This window comes from Cyprinus carpio, unplaced genomic scaffold (assembly GCF_018340385.1).
Source record: "Cyprinus carpio isolate SPL01 unplaced genomic scaffold, ASM1834038v1 S000006530, whole genome shotgun sequence".
NCBI classification, from domain to species: domain Eukaryota; kingdom Metazoa; phylum Chordata; class Actinopteri; order Cypriniformes; family Cyprinidae; genus Cyprinus; species Cyprinus carpio.
The window spans coordinates 729786-752191 of NW_024879195.1; the positions used below are offsets into that span (position 1 = coordinate 729786).

General features: G+C 39.4%; 1 long non-coding RNA gene, 1 pseudogene and 1 gene segment (V, D, J or C); 1 reads left to right on the forward strand and 2 right to left on the reverse strand.

Moving 5' to 3' along the window:
* Positions 1 to 22406, forward strand: part of LOC122143901 — a 355125-nt pseudogene that overhangs the window by 67827 nt on the left and 264892 nt on the right.
* LOC122143908 overlaps positions 1 to 22406 on the reverse strand; it is a 299947-nt gene that overhangs the window by 18613 nt on the left and 258928 nt on the right. The gene's annotated exons all lie outside the window — the stretch shown is intronic.
* LOC109081983 lies at positions 19447 to 20048 on the reverse strand. The segment is given in 2 exon segments: positions 19447 to 19832; positions 19953 to 20048. Coding segments are annotated over 2 exon segments (411 nt in total).

A 22406-nucleotide genomic window follows, 5' to 3' on the forward strand; every position in this document is an offset into this window, starting at 1 on the left:
CTGAGTTAATCTGTAAGATCAACCATCCCATTCATCCAGCCGCCAGAGGGCGCCATCTCCTCATTACTGACTGTGCTCTTTCTTCGTTCCTCCACTTCCTGTAGCTTCCTGTTTAAAATCCAGCTCAGTTGTACAACAGATTGCGAAGTATTGGACAGCTAACCCCTGTCTCTACAAGCGTTTTCTCATTGGCCCAATTGATTGCCTCGTGTATGTTCTTTGGCCTTGTGTCTTGACCTTGTTTGTTCGGATTACGATTTGGATTTGTTTGCTGTACGGGACTGCTTGCTGTGAAGATTGACCTTGCTTGTTATTGGACCACGATTATCTGCCTTATCGGTGTGTGTGGTTTTCTCCACATAACACATCTCCAGCAAATGGATTCAAATACTCAACCGAGTCTGTCATATAGCTTACAGAATACCCTTCGCCTGACTACCAGAATCCAGCAGTCAAGCATCACATCTTCAGGCCGCCTTTGCCTTCGCAAAATGAAGGAAGATTACGGATAGTTTCACAAGCTCACTTTCATCTCTGCGAGCCGCGGCGAAGAAACACGAAGTCTCACCCGCTACATTACATCTCTCCCAGCGACTCGACCTGAGGCGGGTAAGGATTTTTCTTTACCAGGATAAATTTGATGGCACAGCGGAAAGGGTGACAAGGGGTTTTCTTCGTCAATGTTCCATTTATTTTTGCGAACCAGCCCCTGAGGCCTTTCTACTTGATACCACTAAATATTCATTTCTGATGTCATGTTTACTGGCAAAAGCTCACTCGAAGATGGGCATCTGCTGTGTTATGGGATCAAGATGATATGATACGGGACCTCATTCGATTATTTTTCGAAGCAGATTACTGAGGTTTTTTCCAGTACCAGCTGGAGGGAGATGATTTATTTCTATGCAGTTGTTGGATTTTGTGTCAAGGAAATCGTACTGCTGCAGAATTATGCCGTAGAGATTTCGCACCATATAGCAGCGCAAAAAGTGGCTGGAATGAGGCCCGCGCTTAAACCCAATCTTTAAGCGAGGTCCTTCACACCACAATTACAATCAGAGATTGCTTGTAAGGGATCATGGATATGGGACTCTACCCAGCAACTTGATAACCACCACGATCCGTATTGATAATCTGATACGTAACCATCCCACCTGTCCCCTAACAACTTCAATGTCCTGCCACAACTGCTAGGGGCCTGGAACCTGTTGAACCCATGCAAATCGGCCGGCTTACCAAAAATCTCACTGGAGGAACGTGAACGACGGCGTGTACAGAGGACTATGTTTTTACTGTGGGCAACCAGGTCATCAATGCCGTCCCTGCCCCAACAAGCCCACACACCATCTAACGTGAGTATACATTCCAGGTAATCTATTCACCAAGTGCTTGACTCTCGTTATGACCATCACTTATGGCAAGTTACGTACAATGTGTTTCAGCATTAATTGACTCAGGATCGGCAATGAACTAATTCACCATGAATTGGTGGCTAAACTCAAACATCCCTGTGATCCCTTGCATACACCGATTCACATCACCGCCATCAACACTCAAGACCATTGGCAAAGGTATCACTCATCAAACCCTCCCTATTACCAGTGCAAGATTGGTGTGTTTCCACCTGAACACCCTCTCATTTTAATGTTCCAACGACACCCCAGCATCCATATATAGGTAAATCCCTGGCTCCCATTCCGACCCACAGATTTCGTGGGGTTCCAGAGAACTTACCAAATGAGGACCACCGCGATTGCCACAGTCTTGTCTACAAAGGTCATATACCACTTCCATCTAACCACAAGGGTTAAGTCCAATCACTTAACGAAGCAGTTAAGATTCCCCCAGAGTACTTGAATTCCAGGCAGGCTTCAGCAGCCAAAGCGGCTACGTTACCTCCAACCGCCATTTGGTACTGTGCCATAGACCTATTACATAACACAGCACCTCATAAACAGTCAAGGATATTCATTAATATACCAGAAACGCAGGCCATGTAACAATACATTGAAGAAGCTCCTGGCGTTCAGGCTTTATCCGCCCATCCACATCACCGGCACACAGCTGGCTTTTTATTTTTGTGGGGAAAAAAAGGATGGTGGCCTACCCCTCCTGGATTCGATTATATCGTGGTCTAAACTCCATCACTATCACGAAAACGGTACCCCCTCCCATTAGTTTCCCTCAGCCTGTAGAACAAGTACGGGAAGTCCACGGATTTTACTAATCTTGAGCTAGAAAGTGCCTATATATTTAATTTCCGGATCAGAGAAGGTGATGAAATGGCAGACAGCATTTATCACCTACCAGGGCGGCACTAGGAATACTTGGTAATGCCGTACGGCCATATCCACATTCACTCATCCGGGTTTCCACTCACTGGTATCAATGGAATCTCGGCGGACAGTTCTAACCGCCCACTATTATCCCGCTGATAGACATTGGATGACATGCTAATATATTCGAAGATACAAGTGAGCACAACAATATCAAGATCATAGTGAAAAGAGGTTCTGTCCTCGGTTACTGGCAAACCACCTTATATGTTAAGACTGAGAAATGTGGCATTTCAGATGATTCTCACATACACTTTTTTAGGCTACAAGATCAGTCATCATGGTGTGGGAGAGGGAGGACGCAAGGACGGTTGAGGGCAGTTCCAGAGTGGCCAAGTCCACTAACGGTAAAGGACTACAGAGATTCTTAGGATTTGCTAACTTTTTACAGGAGATTCCATCAGAGACTACAGTACACCATGGCAGCTCCACACTCCAATCTGCCTTTGCCTGAGGGGGTTGTGTGAAAGGAGACTGCTAGTAGGGTAACTATCAGGGCCAAACGCTGTGCCCAAACCGCATTTGATAGCCCTGAAAGACAAGCCTTACCACTGCTCCAGTTTATGAAAACACCCAAACCCTGACCTACCATTCATAGTGGATAGTAGATGCTTCTGCGTCGGCACGGCAGCAGTTCTAATCCCAGAGACCAAGAACACCCTAGTCAAAGTTTTTCCAATGTGCGTTCTTTTCAGGGAGAAAACTAACCACAGCAAGAGAAAACCTACTGATGTAGGGAAAAACAAGGAACTAACTTTCGCATCAAGGCAGCACTGTCCTGAGTGGAGACACGTGTTGGAGGAGAGCACGTCATCCATTTCAGGTGATTACAGATCCACAAACAAGTTGGAGTTATATCAAGAGTGCTAAAGTCTGAACCCGAGGCAAGGCTCGGTGGTCATTGACTCTTCACAAGATTTCATTTCACAGTAACATATCGCCCGGAAAGGCAAGAATGGTAAAGCCGACGCGTTGTCACGAATATATGCGTCAGAGGAAACTTCTTGCTGCCAAGGACCAATTCTAACCCCATCAGTCATTTTTGGCACCTATCGTTGGGATATATGGAGGAAATCAAAGGAAAACAACCTAACAGAACCCACACCATCAGGTTGCCCCCCTAAACCGCCAATACGTTCCAGGATCTCTTCGGCAGCGCATTCATGCAATGGTTCATACATCTCTGAGCTCGGACATCCTGGGCATTCAGCGGACAGAGGAAACTGGTACGCAATTCATTTTGGTGGCCTAATTTAAACAAAAGGATGTCTCTTTGTATGTTCAAATCTTGCAGCATGTGTGCACAGTCAAAAACACACACGAAAACTTCCAGCTGGTCTCTTGGAACACGTGCCTATCCCTCGGCGGCCCTGGTCTCATCTGGCAGTGGATTTCATTCACAGATCTACCCAGCTCTAACGGCTGCACCACCATACTGGTAAATTGTTGATAGATTTTTCTAAGTCCCTGTCGTCTGGTTCCACTAAAAGCATTACCCAAAGCTATGGAGACAGCACAAGCTTTATTTCAACATGTTTTTCAAATTATGGCATACCAGACGATATTGTTTCTGACAGAGGCCCACAATTCACGTCCCGAGTATGGCAAGCCTTCTGCAAACAATTAGACATAAATGTCCGTTTAACATCAGGTTAGCACCCCTCAAGCAAATGGGACAGGTGGAAAGAGTGGTAAACCAAGAAATTGGGCGATATCTTAGATCCTACTGTAGTCAAGAACAGGAACGTTGGAATGAATTCCTACCCTGGGGCAGAATATGCAAGAAACTCCCTTACTCACTCATCTACAGGACTCACCCCCCCTTCAAGTGTGTTTTAGGATATCAACCCCCCATGTTCCCTTGGTCGGGTGAACCTTCAGAAGTTCCGGCAGTGGATGACTGGGTCAGAAGAAGCGAAAGAGTCTGGGACACGCGCTCATGTGAGGCTACAGAGGGCAATCAGAGCCCAGAAAAACCCAAGCAGATCGTAGGAGAAGTCCCCACCCAAACTATCAGCCGGGTCAGAGGGTATGGTTATCGACTCGAGATCTACGGTTACGGCTAACCTGCAAGAAGCTCAGTCCACGGTATGTAGGCCCATTTCGGATAATAAAAGCAAATTAATCCAGTAACATACAGGTTAGAGCTCCCAGCTCCATTATCGCATTTCTCCTTCATTTCATGTATCTCTGTTAAAACGACCGCTCATCCTGCTTCCGGTCCTGCCTCGAGGAGAGGGAGCCCCCCCCACCACTGGATGTTGATGGAGCTCCGGCTTACCTGGTCAAGGATATCATAGATTCCAGACGTCAGGGGGGGGGGGCAGGCTACAATACCTAGTGGACTGGGAGGGCTACGGCCCAGAAGAAAGATCTTGGGTGGCCGCCAAGGACATATTAGACCCATCCATGACCCGGGATTTCCATCATGCACATCCGGATCGTCCAGCACCTCGACCAAGGGGACGTCCACGAAGAAACACCTGGAGGTGTTCCTAGGGGGGAGGAATCTGTAAGATCAACCATCCATTCATCCAGCCGCCAGAGGGCGCCATCTCCTCATTACTGACTGTGCTCTTCTTCTTCCCCAACTTCCTGTAGCGATTCCGTGTTAAATCCAGCTCAGTTGTACAACAGATTGCGAAGTAGACTAGAGGACTATGCAATTCATCTGATCACTCTTCATAACATTCTGGAGTATATGCAAATTGCTATTATAAAACACTTAAGCAGCAACTTTTCCAATTTCCAATATTTATGTAATTCTCAAAACTTTTGGCCCATAATACGATTTAATTATGAAATTATTAGGTTCTTTCCTTGAATACACTGACAGCAAAAAATGTCCGAAGATTACAGCTGAACGACAGACAGTGAGTGATGGCGCTGCCGCGATGGCGCGATTCAGGAGGGGTGGGGGATGGGTATTGCTGAATAAAATCTCGCGAGATACATCCCTGCCCGAAATTTTTGTAAACTCTTTGTTTTTTTTTGTTTTTTTAGCATGTTTTCTCTGTATGCAAGCACTTGGTCATTTTAAAGTCAAAGTCAAAGTTTATTTATAAAGGCCTTTTTTTTAAAAACAGCAAGTGTTTTATACAAAGTGCTTGTACACACAACAAATAAATAAAAATATCAATGATACAACAGTCAACAACGTGTAGGAAAGACAATAAGAGACACCTTAAGGACCATACAAGCAGGCAGCTCCCATGTACATGTAGGCGTCAAATGCCAGGCTATAATAAATGGAGTCTTTAGGCTAGATTTAAAAAAACAGCCAGTGTTTTTAATTTTAATTTTAAAATTGCATAAAAATTGGGTAAAAATAGCAGTTTTGGCATTTAAAAATTTGGATTAAAAGTCACATTGTGTTAAACTGTCTAAATAACAATAAAAAATAATTTTAAAGTAAAATATTTGTGTACTATCTACCCATATAATCAACCTTTGGGATTGACTGTGTTTTTGCACTTGTCGTCTTGCTAAACTGAATGAATTAGTAGCCCATTTTCAGCCCAATGTACTCATTTCCCGATTAGTGAAGCCAAGTAGGTCCCACATGGGGAGCACACCTGGTTTGCCCATGTGGGGACCCTACTTAGTTTACGCCAAGTGGGCCCCAGATAGGATGCCATTTTGAGCCCATGCCCACTCGCGTACCCCTGTAGCCCATTTGTAACCCATATGGGCCCCACATATATGTGTTGGGTGGGGCAGAGCCCCATCCGGTCTTCGAGATCTCCACACAGAAAAAACCGCTTCTCTTTTTTCCCCTCCGCGAGACGGAACGCGGACACTGTTGATCGTCGGAGACTCCATCGTCCGACACGTCCGTGCTACGTTAGCCCGAAGGTAAAGTGCACACTCACTGCTTCCCTGGTGCTCGTGTTCTCGATGTTTCTGCACAGATACCCGCGATCCTGAGGCCGACGAGAGAGCCCTGGAGCGGTTGTGCTTCATGCCAGGGTTAACGACACCACGTTGCGGCAGACAGAGACACTGAAGAGGGACTTCAGGAGCCTGATCGAGACGGTGTTAGCAGCACGACGCCCGCGACCACGATCATCGTGTCAGGACCACTGCCCACTTATCGACGAGGACACGAAAGATTCAGTAGACTTTTTTGCTCTAAATGAATGGTTATGGTGTCATGGTGTAAAGGAACAGAAACTGTTCTTTGTTAATAATTGGAATCTTTTCTGGGAGCGTCCTAGGGGGCTTTTTTTCGCGCTGATGGCCTGCACCCCAGCAGAGTCGTAAGCAGAACTCCTGTCGGACAACATCTCCAGGACTCTACACTCCATTTGACTAGTAAGGCAATTCTCAAATAACTGCTATGATGGCTTTTGTTCTACCCGCTTAAATGATAGAAAGTCTAGAAGTACTTGCGCTGTCCAATCTATTAAGACTGTGTCTGTTCCCCGAATAGTGAGGTCAAAATATAAATTTAATGTAGGATCTAGAAAAAATCTTATTGTGATTAAACCAGAAAAACGTAAAATAAATGAACAAAACAATTTTTAAAGTTTGGGTCACACCCAATTAGATCACTCACACCCAAAGCAGTTATTGTAATGAAATGATCACAGATAAATAGTTTTGATGTTCTCTGCTTGACTGAAACCTGGCTAAACCCAAAGATTATATTGGTCTAAATGAGTCCCGTCAGACTGGTCGTGGGGGAGGTGTTGCAACAATATATAGTGATATTTTCAATGTACCCAGAAAACAGGATACAGGTTTAAATCATTTGAAATATGCTTAATGTTACACTGTCAGATATGCAAAAGAAATCTATTGTATCTCTTTCTCTGGCTACTGTGTATAGACCACCCGGGCAGGGCCATATACAGAATTCCTAAAAGAATTTGGAGATTTCCTCTCTGACCTGTTGGTTTACCACTGATAAAGCGCTAATTTTCGGAAGCTTTTAACATTCATGTTGGTAAATACAAATGATGCATTAGGACTTGCGTTTACTGACTTATTAAAAAACTGTGTTGGAGTAAAGCAAAATGTCACCAGGCCCACTCATCGTTTTAAATCATACGCTAGATTTAATTATATCTCATGGAATCGATCTTACTGACATAGATATCGTACCTCAAAGTGATGATGTTACTGACCATTTCCTTGTATCATGCATTCTGCGGTATTGATGATAATAACTATATAGCTTCGCGTTATCGTCCGGGCCGAACTATTATTCCAGCCACCAAAGACAGATTCACAAATAACCTGCCTGATTTTATCTCAACTTCTCTGTGTACCCCCATAAATACACATGAACTAGACAAAATGACTGGCAAATATGGGCACTATCTTCTCTAATACATTAGAAGCTGTTGCCCCCATCAAATTTGAAAAAAGGTTGATAGAAAAACGTACTGTGCCATGGTACAACAGTAATACCCACGCTCTCAAGAAAGAAACTCGTAGTCTTGAGTGCAAATGGAGAAAAACTAACTTGGAAGTTTTTAGAATTGCGTGGAAAAACAATATGTCCATCTATAGACAGGCTCTAAAAAACTGCCAGGGCTGATCAAATCCACAAACTCATAGAAAACAACCAAAACAATCCAAGGTTTTTATTTAGCACAGTGGCTTGATTAAACAAATAACCAGACGCCACCCCGATCTAAATATTCCCTCACAGTTAAATAGTAATGGCTTTATGAAATTCTTCACACTGATAAAATAGATAACATCAGAAATACAATAACAAATGTAGATTCTACAGCGTCTAATAGTTTTATCCATCGCACCCAAAGATAAAACTGCAGTGCTTTACAACTATAGGACAGGAAGAGCTAAACAACTTATCACTGCATCTAAACCAACAACATGTTTATTTAGATCCTGTACCCACTAAATTACTGAAAGAGTTTGTTACCTGTAGCAGAAAAAACGCTTCTCAATATTATTAACTCGTCGTTATCTTTAGGTCACGTCCCAAAACCATTCAAGCTGGCGGTTATTAAGCCTCTTATTAAGAAACCACAACTAGATCCTAGTGAATTGGCAAATTACAGACCCATTTCAAATCTTCCATTTATGTCAAAAAATTTTAGAAAAAGTTGTGTCTGCTCAACTGTGCTCCTACCTGGCAAAAAAATAATCTCTATGAAGACTTTCATTTGGGTTTCAGGCCCCAGCACAGAAACTGCACTTGTTAAAATTACAAATGACTTGCTTCTTGCATCAGAACAAGGCTGCATCTCATTGATAGTTTTTAACTTGATCCTAGTGCTGCGTTCGACACCATAGATCACGACATACTCATAGATAGATTACAAAACTATACAGGTATCCAAGGGCAGGCTTTAAGATGGTTTAGATCCTACCTGTCCGATCGCTACCACTTTGTTTGTTTAAATGGGGAGTCATCTCATTTATCACCAGTAAAATATGGAGTGCCACAAGAATCTGTCCTAGGTCCTCTGGTATTTTCTATATACATGTTGCCCCTTGGTAATATCATTAGAAAATACGGGATTAGTTTGCACTTATGCTGATGATACTCAAATACATATCTCAACAAGACAAGGTGAAACTTCAAAATTATCTAAGCTAACAGAGTGTGTTAAAAATGTAAAAGATTGGATGACCAATAATTTTCTCCTATTAATTCAGATAAGACAGAGATATTACTTATTGGACCAAAAAACATTACACAGAATCTCGTAGATTACAATTTGCAATTAGACGGATGTAATGTTACTTCCTCTACTGTCAAAAATCTGGGTGTTATATTTGACAGTAACTTGTCCTTTGAAAAACATATTTCCCATGTTACAAAAAAAAGCATTCTTCCATCTTAGAAACAATTGACAAGCTACGAAACATGTTACCTGTTTCTGACGCAGAAAAGCTAGTCCATGCATTCATGACCTCTAGACTGGACTATTGTAATGCACTGCAAGGTGGTTGTCCTGCATCCTCAATAAACAAGCTACAGGTAGTCCAAAATGCAGTGGCTAGAGTCCTTACCAGGTCAAGAAAATATGATCATATAACCCAATTTTACAGTCTCTGCACTGGCTACCTATTAAGTTCCGTATCAGTTACAAAATATTATTACTTACTTATAAGGCCCTTAATGGCTTAGCTCCTGCGTACTTAACTAGTCTTCTACCACGCTACAACCCATCACTCTCCCTAAGGTCACAAAACGCTGGACTTTTGATAGTACCTAGGATAGCAAAGTCCACTAAAGGAGTTAGAGCTTTTTCGCATTTGGCTCCCAAACCCTGGAATAGCCTTCCTGATAATATTCGGGGTTCAGACACACTTCCTCTGTTTAAATCTAGATTAAAAAAACACCACTTTGGCCAAGCATTCAAATAATGCATCTCATAATTTTGGACTGCAGTTATATCTGATCAAATGAGCATTATTATTCTTTAGCTTGGGTTTAACTAATTAATTTTACTTGTCTGGAAAAGCAGCTACGCTAATTATGTCTCTATTTGTTTTTCTGTTTTGCCAGGGGATTTACATCCCGTGGTAACTAGGATTTACACAAGCTCCAGTCTGGATCTAGAACACCTGAGAAGAGATGATGCCAGCCCCTCAGAGGACCTCAGATGATGCTAACCCAGAGACAACATACAGAACTACCACATTTTTGCTATAAGTTTGATTGCATAATTGCTGTTAATAGTGTTAATCGTCTGTTTGTTTACGTCTTTTATTGATTTTACAGAATATTTCTGCCGTATGCACATAAACTGACAGTCACCACTGATAAGCTACTACTAAATATTGTAGAAACTTAATTTTCTGTAAAAGTTGCTTTGCAATGATTTGTATCGTAAAAAGCGCTATACAAATAAACTTGAATTGAATGTAGTAAAAACAGTGCAACAAGCATGTGAGCGGAAACGCCGGGCACAATATAACACACATAGAGAAATGGCCGCATCGAGGTGCCACAGTCTGAACCTGACGATGGTCCCCACTCCCGATCTCCCTACAGGACCTAGTCGAAACCACCAGTGCAGTCAAGTGGCTAGTGGTTGCAGGTAGAACCACGGGTCGTACTCACCGATAGGACCTGTGAGGCTAATGACTGCACGTCCAAATTGTAGAATCTGGTGAAGGTATTCTGCGAAGACCATCCAGCCGCCATACAAATATATTTGATAGAAACTCCCACCCCATTTGACAGCCGTTCTTTAGAGACAGGCTGCCCTATGGCGCTGCCTCTGAAGCACGGATTGCCGAAACTGAGCCGTGCGGTTGATATAGAGTCGTAAAGCCCTCACCAGACACAACACCTGACTTGGGGCGACATCCAATGAAGTCTCCGACTCTGGATTGAAAGCAGAAAGAACCACCACTTGCGCTCTGAACGGTGGCGAGAACGATTTAGGCACGTGGCCAAATTTTGGCTTGAGCGTGACGTTACAGTCACCTGGCCCAAACTGCATGCAGTCCGCATTCACAGAGAGCACTTGCAAATCCCCCATGTGCTTGACCGAAGCAACGGCCCACGAACCGAGAAAGTCAGCCTTTTGTGGTTTAACAGCCACCTCTTCGGCCAGCCCGACCCACAGCAGTACTCAACCCTCACAGATCTGAATTTGACAATCTCTCAGAACTCATACCGGTTGGTGGCCGCCTTCATCAGTACAGTGAACCAGAAGAAGAGGCCATACAACCTATTGTCCTTGACCCGCATCAATCCATTACCAGACTGATAATCAACTTCGGAGAAAGTACTTGGTGCTACAGGGACAAGCAGCGGTCAAAAGTCACCAACGGCTATGTACAGAGTGTCAACGGTGGCGAGGACACAAACCACATCCTCCCAGAATGGCAGACCTCCCCCCGCCAGGCTTAGAATCCATCAACCAGCCTTTTACTCAACTGGTGTAGACTATTTTGGACCATAGACTATAAAGGTGGGACGCCAGCATGAAAAGAGATGGGGAATCATTTTTAAATGCATGACCTCACATGCAGTCCACATTGACCTATTTACCAGCATGGACACTGATTCCTTCTTAATGGCTCTATGGAGATTCATTTCCAGATGTGGCAAACCCTTTGAACTCCTCACAGACCAGGGTAACAATTTCAAAGGAGGAGAAAGGGAATTAAGGGAATCTTTCTTGACTCTTCATTCTGAGCTATAAACCCACCTCGCCAGCCAACAGATATGATTTCTCTTTTAATCCACTCAGTGCACCTTATTTTGGTGGATGTTGGGATAGGGAGATACGTTCGTTAAAGGATGCACTTCAAGTTACACTTGGTGCCCAGACAGTCAGCAAAGAAGTACTGAGGACAGTCCTTATAGAAATAGAAGGTATTCTCAATTCCAAACCCATTGCATACACCTCTTTAGACATTGCTGATCCAGACCCAGTAAAACTTCAAACATCTTGTTGATGGGGCGGTGGGACGCCTCATTACCTCAAGTCATATACCACGATTCTGATCTTTTAAGCTGTAGGAGATTGAAGCATAGTCAGCTCCTAGCTGACCACTTCTGGAGGAACTTTATCCATTACTACCTACCAAACCTTCAGATTAGACAGAAGTGGAAAACAGAAGGACTGACCTGCAGACTGGTGATACTGTTAGGATCGTGGACCAGCAACTGCCACATGCCTTGTGGCCACTGGGGAAAATCATTCAGGTCTTTCCTGGAACTGATAAGAGAATCAGATCTGCAGAGATTTGCATGCAGTATTTTGAGAACTGAATACCCAACACAGATAATTCTGATAATAAAATCATGTTATATATATTTTACAAAAATAATGCTAAAATAACACCTATACTCAGAACCCAAAAAAAAAAACATATGGCATCCAACTTGTCATTCTTCACATTTAACACGACGCCAAAATAAATAATAATAACAACATAATAATAATAAAATAAATTAATAAAACGTGTTGCATCCAACCTATCATTCTTCACATTTAACATGAAAAACAGCAATAAATTGCTTGACGTTTTTTTTAAACTGATTGATAGATTTCATGAGACATTCGTTTATAAATTGTTCTGATGTTTTTTTATTATTATTATTATTATTTTAAAAAACATGCATTCAAATAGCCTATTTATTCATGTTATTTTCGTGCTGCAAAATATTAAAGAGGAAAATATAGGCCTAGTTATCTCACTACAAATTTAAGAGTGTAAAAATTAGGCTATTGTTTGTAGTATTTATTGTAGTAAGTTGACAAGGTTGAGACGTGTTTTTAATAAAAATAACAAAGCTTATTGCGATTATTGGTGGCTTGCCTGCTACAAATGATGAATAGACTTGAAAAACGTTAAATATTATTTCCAAGCATTTATAACGTAAATAAAACAGCTTGTGAAAAGTCACGTAACGTTATTTATTCAGAAAAAAACTACAATAGCCTAAGTTAAGTTAACCGAGTTGGAGGCCTTTTTTCATTTATTTTTTATTTATTTATTTAATTTACATAACATTTTCTTATTTAACATTTTGTGTAGAACATTAGATAATTAATTCAGCATTCAGTTTCTTGAGTTACATTTTGTTTTACATATGTGAACATCTCATGTAGATGTCACATGAATAAATGTCATGTACACAGATCTGTTTCTCCACATCGGTTATAAAAAATGTAATGTGTTTTATTCGAGCAGTTTTTGTACAGGGCTTTATCACGGTGCCACCACCCCAGTCACAGTGACATACACTTGTACAAAAACCAGCGCCAGCGTGTCATTTGTAATTTTTTACGAGTTCTGCAACGTTTAAAGAGGGGTTTTTGTAATTTTAAAATCTTTCCATAATTGAACAAACATTTCAGTTTATTTTAATCAATTTCGGTCAACTGGCAAGCACTGCAGTTGATGGACCATCACTGATCAAACTATAATAACCTAGTAAAAATCAAACAGCTCATAAAAACTCGGGCAAAATGATTAAATAATCCATATCAAGGACCATAAAAACAAACAAAGAAAGAAAACAGTCTGTAAATATCATATTATTATTGCTATCTCTCTCTTTTAAATGAACAGTCGTTTTGTGTGACGTATGTCTCGAGGCGTTGCTTTCTCGCCCTCTAGCGTTAAAAGTTGAAGAGTTTCAGGCTTCCGTGTTTTCTTGACCACAGTGTAACGTGATTTTATAGATGTTGGATAGCCCTTTTATCAGTGGAGTGACCCCTTTAGTGAAGTCTCACATAAAAAAATAAATAAAATAAAAATCCTTTATGAGCAGACCTGGCCAGCCTCGTGCACGGTAATAAACAACTGTGGGTGTTTATTGAAGTCTCACAGACAACAAAGGATTCAAATTAGAAGGCTAAAATCTACCTTCCTGTAGAGTTCAGCTCCAACCCTGATCAAACACAACTGAACCAACTAATTAGGATCTGAAGGAGCACTTGATAATTACAGACAGTGTGTATGATCAGGGTTGGAACTGAACTCTGCAGAAAGGTAGATCTCCAGGAACAGGGTTGGGCACCCCTGTACTAATTAATCTAATTAAATGCACATCAAAATTAAACTGAGAATTTGATTCAACATCATCTTATTACACACAAATCTTTAGGCTACAACCGACACCATTAATTGATTTTAATTATTTATGTATTTATTTATTTAGGCTTGATTCAAGACAGATAATAACAGCTCTGCCGTGGCTTTTATATGTAATATTTTATAATCAGTAAAAAGTGAGCAAGAACAGACAATGTTGTATTCAAAAAATAACTCAATATTAACTTCTTATTTACTGACCCTTATGGAAAAAAAATGTAAGGGTATATACAGCAAAATATAATGTGATATATTGCATAATATATTTCCATATACTGAAAACTAGTGCTTATATTTTTCAATATACAGAAATATATGCACTGACAATATATGCTATATGTTGATACATGCAAATATATTTAGAAATGAAGACCAAAATGAATCTAATACTCATAATACTCATAGGGGCAGCTGTGGCCTAATGGTTTAGAGAGTTTGGACTTGTACCCTGAAGGTTGCAGGTTTGAGTCTCAGTGCTGGCAGGAGTTGTATGTGGGGGAGGGAGTTAATGAAAATCAACCCCCATCACCCCCAAGGGCCCATGGCTGAAGTGCTCTTGAGCAAGGCACTGAACCCCAGTTGCTCCCGGGGTGCTGGATATATATAGTTGCCCACTGCTCCGGGGTGTGTGTTCACTTCTCACTGCTGTGTGTGTGCACTTGGATGGGTTAAATGCAGAGCACCAATTCCGAGTATGGGTTACCATACTTGGCAAATGTCATGACTTTCATAATATTTGATTCTTTCTGAGAAAAAGATCTGGAGTGCTGCTCAGTGGTCCAAAGTCCTCTTTTCAGATAAAAGTAAATTTTGCATTTAATTTGGAAATCAAGGTCTGGAGGAAGACTGGAGAGGCACAGAATCCAAGCTTCTTGAAGTCGTGTGAAGTTTCTGAAGTCAGTGATGATTGGGGTGCCATGACGTCTGCTGGTGTTGGTTCATTTTGTTTTATCAAGTCCAAAGTCAATGCAGCCATCAACCAGGAGGTTTTGGAGCACTTAATGCTTCCATCTGCTGACAAGCTTTATGGAGATGCTGATTTCATTTTGCAGCAGGACTTTAGCACCTGCCCACAGTGCCAAAACCACTTCCAAGTGGTTTCCTGACCATGATATTACTGTGTTTGATTGGCCAGCCAACATGCCTGACCTGAACCCCATATGGAAATCTATGGGATATTTTCTAAGAGAAAGATGAGAAACAGTCGATCCAACAATACAGACGAGCTGAAGACTCAGTAGTGCCTCAGCAGTGCCACAGGCTGAACGCTTCCACACCTCACTGATGCTGGAGTTTGTGCTAAAGGAGCCACTACCAAGTATTGAGTGCATAAATTAACATACTTTAAAGAACTTGAGCTTTTCTGTTTTGCAATCCTTTTTTCTTTTTTTTTTTTTTAAATTTATCTTAGGAAATATTCTAATATTTTGAGATACTGTATTTTTTTACTTTCATGAAACAAAAAACCTAATAAACATTTCACTCAAATTATTAAACAAAACTAAAAAAAACCTTAAATTAGGGCTGTCAAATGATTAATCATGATTAATCACATCCAAAATAAAAGTTTTGTTACATAATATATGTATGTGTACAGGGTATATTTATTATGTATATATAAATACACACACATAAATTATATATTTAGAAAATATTTACATGTATATACATTTATATATTTATATTCTTATATTTTATATTATATATAAATATATTTAATATATAAACATAACATATTCTTCTTAAATATATACATGCATGTGTGTGTATTAATATATAAATAAATAAATATACACAGTATACACACGCAAAGCTGCCGCAAAGAAAAACAGTTCCTAACAAACAGCTTTGAGACTAGATGAAGTCAGACATTTAAGGCATTGTAATGAATCTAGAATATAAGAAAGTTTCACTTTTTGAAATAAGTTACAATTATTTTGAAATGGTAAAGGGTTTCTGGTATGTGTAAGTTTGTGGGGTTACCATTGTGCAGAAGAGTAGAGCTTGTGGTTAGGATGACAGTTGGCCAAACACCATTACGTTGTTACTTTATTTAAAAAGTAATGTCTGTGCACTTTTCAGCACAGTGTTTTTCTGTTCAGTAAGCGCTTTATGAGCAGGTGTGCTTATGATGTTGTAAACTATTTACGTTTTAAAATATGAAACTGTGTTTGTAAATGATTGTTAAACATAAGACATATATAATTCAATATATGTGTGTATATTGCTTAAGTAAATATATATTCTATATATTTTTACACATACCATATCTTGTCACATGAACATCCATATATTATAAAGCGTATTACTGAATATAAAATTATACACAGTATATTGTGATATATAAGTAAATATATTGTCATATATTTTTCAATATATGAAATTTATAAATATATTATTCTGTATAATTTCTAATATACTGTTATGTCATTGAATATATTGATAATTCATATTAAGAAATACATTTTTCTTTGTGTAAGGGGATGAAAGATCTATGGATCCTCAAATGCAAACTGTGTGTATGTGTGTGTAGCCGCAATAGAGCAATCATACATTTGTGTTGTGTGCGCTTTTTTTTTAATTTTAAAAATTTCATTCATAGACATTATAATCTTTTATGATCATTAGCCATTTATGTCATTTTTTTATTTAGCATTTATATCACTTATTCATTTTTATTTTTATTATGTTTTTTATACTTTATATTTCTTATATTCCTTGCTAAAGTATTTTCATTGTTTAATTATTGTGGGGTTTCATGAACTGTTTTGTCTTTATGAGTAAGAGATAAGAGGGAATGTTTGTGGAAATTCAAGGTTTATGGGATGTTGTTGTGAAGCAGTTTTGTTTGAATAATTAATAATTCATTACATTTATGTAGTGCTTTTCTAATCATTTAAAACACTTTACATTGTGAGAGGGATCTCCTCATCCAGCAGCTGCAGCATCCACCTGGATGATGTGACAGCAGCCCACCACACACCAGCTTATTGGTGGAGAGGAGACAGTGATGAAGCCAATCAGCAGATATGGGGATTGTTAGGAGGCCATGATGGTCAGAGGCCAATGGGCAAATTTGGCCAGGATGCCGAGGTCACACCTCTACTCTTTTTGAAAGACATTCTGGGATTTTTAATGATTCCAGAGAGTCAGGACCTCGGTTTAACCTTATTAACCTTAAGCACCTTATTTAGAGACTACAGCATGTGCACACAACAGGAAGTAAGTGTGCAAGACTGTCCCAGGCCTTTAAAACGCCATAGCACAGTGCCTTTAATGCACATATAATCCACACATTTGAATACCTTTCTGGAGTGTGGTATGTGTATTTTGTACAACATTTGCAACTGGTTTTTATCACTTAATTAGAAGCACCACATTAAACTGTTGTTAAATTGCGTTATCTGTTATTGGGACTAGTGAACAGATATTTAGAAGTTTATTTTAAAATGCAAAGTACTGAAAATCAAAATAGAACTCTGATTACACACTACAAGTGTGTCCCATCGGGTAATGGAAAGATTCTACACACACTTGTGGTCTTCATGCCCACCTAGGCCAAACACAGGAAATATGTCATGTAAGAAGACAAGTGCTCAAGTGCAAGTTTGGGGTATTTGGACAAGCCTTCAGTGTTTGTTTTACTCCTATCCAGCACCTACATACAGTGCAGGCTTCAGCACTTAATCTATTTAAAAGTGTAGCTCGTTCGCACCAATATGTCATAAAGTATGAATGGTGTTTCTTGTTCTGCAACAGGAGAGGACAGAACATGTAAGTTTATTGCTTATGTATCAAAAGAAATAATGTACTATATATACAGAAATAGACGTATAGGAAAAAAATGTCATTGTTTAGATAAATTTACAGGTATGTTATTAGTGAGCAGATATGTTATTTACAAAGTGTGCAGTTTAATATAAATATGTTCGATAACTATGTTAGTTGTGATAGACATTGTATGCAAAAGGCAAAGTCCTTATTTTACATCCACGTTCTGATTATTTGTGCAAAATACATTTTTTTTCTATACATAATGTGTGATTATAAATATATAGGTGTCATTATGTTCTGGTAAGTTTAAGTTTTTAATCTGTGGTAGTATCCGATGTGCTTATATTAAAGTTAGTTTCGAGTTTAGAGGACAGAATGACAATGTTTGGCGTGGTAGTTTTTGATTAATGTTTGTCTGATTTGTGTTTTTCATATTTGTTTATTTTACATATTTATTCTATCATTTATTTCACCCCAAGATAGGAATACTCTGCTCTAATCAAAAACATATTAATAAAACTGTCAGTTGTACTATATGAAAACCTGTAAACTTGAGTTTTTGACTCATCTCTTGGTAAGGTAAATTAAGGTAAATTGCTTCTTAGAAGTGTTTTTATACAACACCACACACTCTTGTCTTACAGTGTCTCTTGCACAGTAGTAAACAGCAGTGTCTTCAGTTTTCAGACTGCTCATCTGGAGGTACAGCTGATTCTTGTTGTTGTCTCTTGAGATGGTAAATCGTCCCTTAACCTTGTCAGAATAGTAGATATAGCTATTGCCATCAGATAGTGTTGCTACCCACTCTGGTCCTTTCCCCGCAGCCTGTCTGATCCAAGCCATCCAGGAGCCACCAAAGTTAAAACCAGAAGCAGTACAGGTCAGTTTATGAGACTCTCCTGGTTTAATGACTGCAGCATCAGATTCCACCAGTGTCTGGCTCCTGCAATCTGAAAATTGAGAAAACAACTGAATTTAGAATCATTATTGCACATTAGCGTGCAAATTATAGTCTGCATTGGCAAATTGTAAGTTTTTTAACAGTTTTCTGCAGTACCATGTAATGAAGAGAACATTAGCAGAACAAAGAAAATCGTCCTCTGCTTCATCATTAACCTGTAATCACAAGAAGTTGTGGTAGAATTGCTTCAGACCAGGAAGAGTTGATGTATATGTATGTTTCTGAACAGGTTGTGATGAGAAACACTTTGCATACTTGGGGTGTCATCTAGTGGCTAAAAAATATAAAGAGAGAGGTGAACCAACTGAAATCTCTCAATCTCAGAGCTCTCACCGACTCTCTTACAGCCCATTCAGTGCTTCAGTTGCCACTGTATAAAAGTAAACACCATTGTTACTGTAAGCTCTATAGTCAGGTTGATACAGTCAATGATTCTTTTTTGGAATAAAACAAATCTATTTAGATGTTAGCACATTTTAATCTGCCTGGCAAAACTTTTTATTGTGTACTTTTTTTCTGCTGACAAGAGTTTTTCATGCTCGCTTTATGTTTATTAGTGTTCAAGAGATAATAAATTTCTATATTTCATTGTATAGGTCTAATTAATTAATTTGTTCATGCTTCTATCCAACGAAAGCAGCAGAATTCAGTTTAATCAGACATTAACAGTTTTAAAATGATTTCACATATGCCCTTGCAGTAAATGTCTACATATGTTTAAAACACGTTAAAACATAACAAAACATATCATATTTAATTTGTGTGGTAAAGTGGCCAGTAAAGCTGGCAGAGAATCCTTAAAGAGAGCAACTCCTTAATTCCCCAGGTGTATGAATGTTCTAGTCACGTCTGATTGACTTCACAAACACCATGCATGCAGGTTTTTGATGGAGACTGCAGTCTTTTGTGTAACTGTGACTCTCGTGCACAGTAATAAACGGCTGTGTCTTCAGTTTTCAGACTTTTTATTTCCAAGTACACCATGTTTTTGCTGGTGTCTTTTGTGATGGAGAATTGGCCTTGTAAGGACTGAGCAAAAATAGTGCCAGTGCCATCGTCAATACGCCCAATCCACTCCAGTCCTTTCCCCTGTTTCTGCCGGATCCAGTGCAACCAGCTAAGGGACAGTCCAGAAGCCACACAAGACAGTGTGACTGATTCTCCGGGTTTCTTTACCTCAGAACCAGAGGAGGTCAGTGACTGACCATGTGCATCTGGAACAGAGACAAAATGTTCGTGTTATTACAACTTTGGGTGAAATGTTCACATTCAAAACCTTTTAATAATATTTTTAATAATATATTTTTTTTTATGGTTAACAGATTTCAACTTACATGAAACGAGTACAAGCAGAATAAAATAACTCAGATTCATCTTCAGATCAATGCAGTTCCATGCAAAAATTATGCTTCTGGTGTTTGATGATGCTTTTAAAAATACAAGTGTAATCCAGAGAGAACAGACTGTACTTGTATATTTTAGACTTGATTTGAATAAGGGAGGGTCTTTACAAACTCAATCTGCTGCTGTTTCCCTGTAGAGTTACATGCTGCTGGTGGTATTCTTTGTGATATTAAACTTGCTTTTCAAAGAATCTTTTTTGAGTAATGGTGGCATCTCTCCAGATGTAATTAAATAAATTCCAGTGTTTTTCCTATGGGTTGTCAATTCCAACCTGTTGCATAGCTATTGTCTGTAAGAGAGTATCCAGACACCTTATGAGAGAGAATCAGTGATGCCCCAGGCCTCACAACTTCAGAGCTTGGCTGGGTGAGCTCAATTCCATCTAAAAAAAGAGATTGTGTCATTTATTATATTTTTTTGCAATGAGTGCCTTTACTTAATTCATAGGATAATGTTTCCATATCAACAGTACAACAATGGTAGAGAACATGATTACTGAAAGGTTGTGCTGAAATATTGAACACCATTTGAAAAACAGAGATAATAAAGTCTATTATGCTAGTGTAAGAGTGAGCTAGAGTTAAATTTGCATGTTGAGTATGGTATAAAGTAAAAAAAAGAAGCATAAAAAATTTAAGGTGATGCCACACAAAATGATTTAGTCACTATCTAGTTTGACCTATGACCAGATTGTAGTCAGTGCTTGAGCATGTTCCCCAACAATCTATAGATTTATGTTCTTTCTTTCTTTATTCATTCAGTGGTTTATTCAGTCTCTATAGTTTATTTTCAAATGAAAGGAGGACAGAATGTCTTTCAAAAATTTTCCAGTTTTCACCTTTTTTTTCAGTTTGAGCTTTATGTCTGTGTTTTGGAAAGGCTTGAACATTTTTTTTCTTTTATACCTGTTTAAGTCAACATGTGATATTTCATATCATTGTGAAGGCATATAAATTTGCCTTTTCTCCCCCTCCCCCATATAAGGCACTGTTTTTAAAATGCAGCACATCAGTAACTGCTAAAGGCAAATACTTCAAATTTATGTGTGATGAAACAGTGCTACACGATTAAACAGTGCATCTGCCAGATGTGTGCTTCTGCAGCTCGGAAAAACTGTGCAAGTTGCTTGATCCATTCAGGTTTGACTCAGAATTATTATATAAAAAAATATGATACATTAATAACATTAAAAAAAAAACCCCATTTTAATTTTCCCTTGGTTTTCTTGTAGTGCATGAATTATTAAATCACAAAGTATCAAAAATTAAAAAAAAACTTATAAATCTCAAACAATTCAAAAATCACTTTATCTTTCTCTTGTTTGGTACTCCGCTTGTTCTGTCCTGTCTTTATCTGTCTCGTGTTTGGTACCGTCTTATCTCCTGATTTGCTCTCTGCCTCGGATATCGTCCGGTGTGGTTCACCGTCTGTTTCCTGGAGTTCCCGTCTGAGTTAGATCTGGTCCTTGTGGCAGAGACCTTCTCACCTGCTCATTGGGCACGTTCAAGCTCCCCACCGGTGCGCAACGTTTTTGCTACGTTTTCCGGGTTGAACGACAACGTTTTCCTGGAAACGGTGTGCAACGGTGTGCAACGGGTTTGAGATGCGTTTTCTCTTGTTTGGTGGGTGTGTCAGAAATGTCGGCCCAATCAGCGGCAGCATGTATATAAACCACGCGGTATTAAAGAGACACCTCGCACAATGGGTCCTAGTAAAGTAGTTTACAAATGTGTCCGCTGCAGCTCGGTATATTGCAACAATTGAAGGACATTAGAAGACATGTTTGCCGTAAGAGTTTTATAGTAAAATATAGCATATCACCATGATGATGTAGTTGTTTATATTTTTAACTTTCATTTCAAGGCAAGTTTATTTATATACCAAATTTCATACACAGTGGTAAATGAGTGCTTTACAAAAAAATGAGAATGATAATATTAATAAAGGTATTTAAAAATTAAGAACTAGAAATAAAATAATTTAAATTAGAATTGATTAGCTACCAGGAGATAAAAATCGATGTGTTTTTCAGTCAGAATTTGGTAAGATGTGTGCTTTCATTTGTTTCAGCAATCCCTTTGGAACAGGCTAGTGCATCAAATGGACCTAGTCAACTTCCACTAGGCCTACACATTCCCGGACGCTGCACCACTGCATTTGCCCCCAGCTCCTGCACCACAGACGTTGGCTCCTGCACCACAGAAGTTGGCTCCTGCACCACAGAAGTTGGTCTCCTGCACCACTAATTTGTCTCCGACTAGACTGCACCACTTAAATTTGTCTCCGACTTAATTTGTCGGTTGCATGGAACCATCACCTGTCTGTGTTTTTCCAAAGTGGTACCAAGTGTCAAACCCCCAACTAATGCATAAAGGTACATTGTT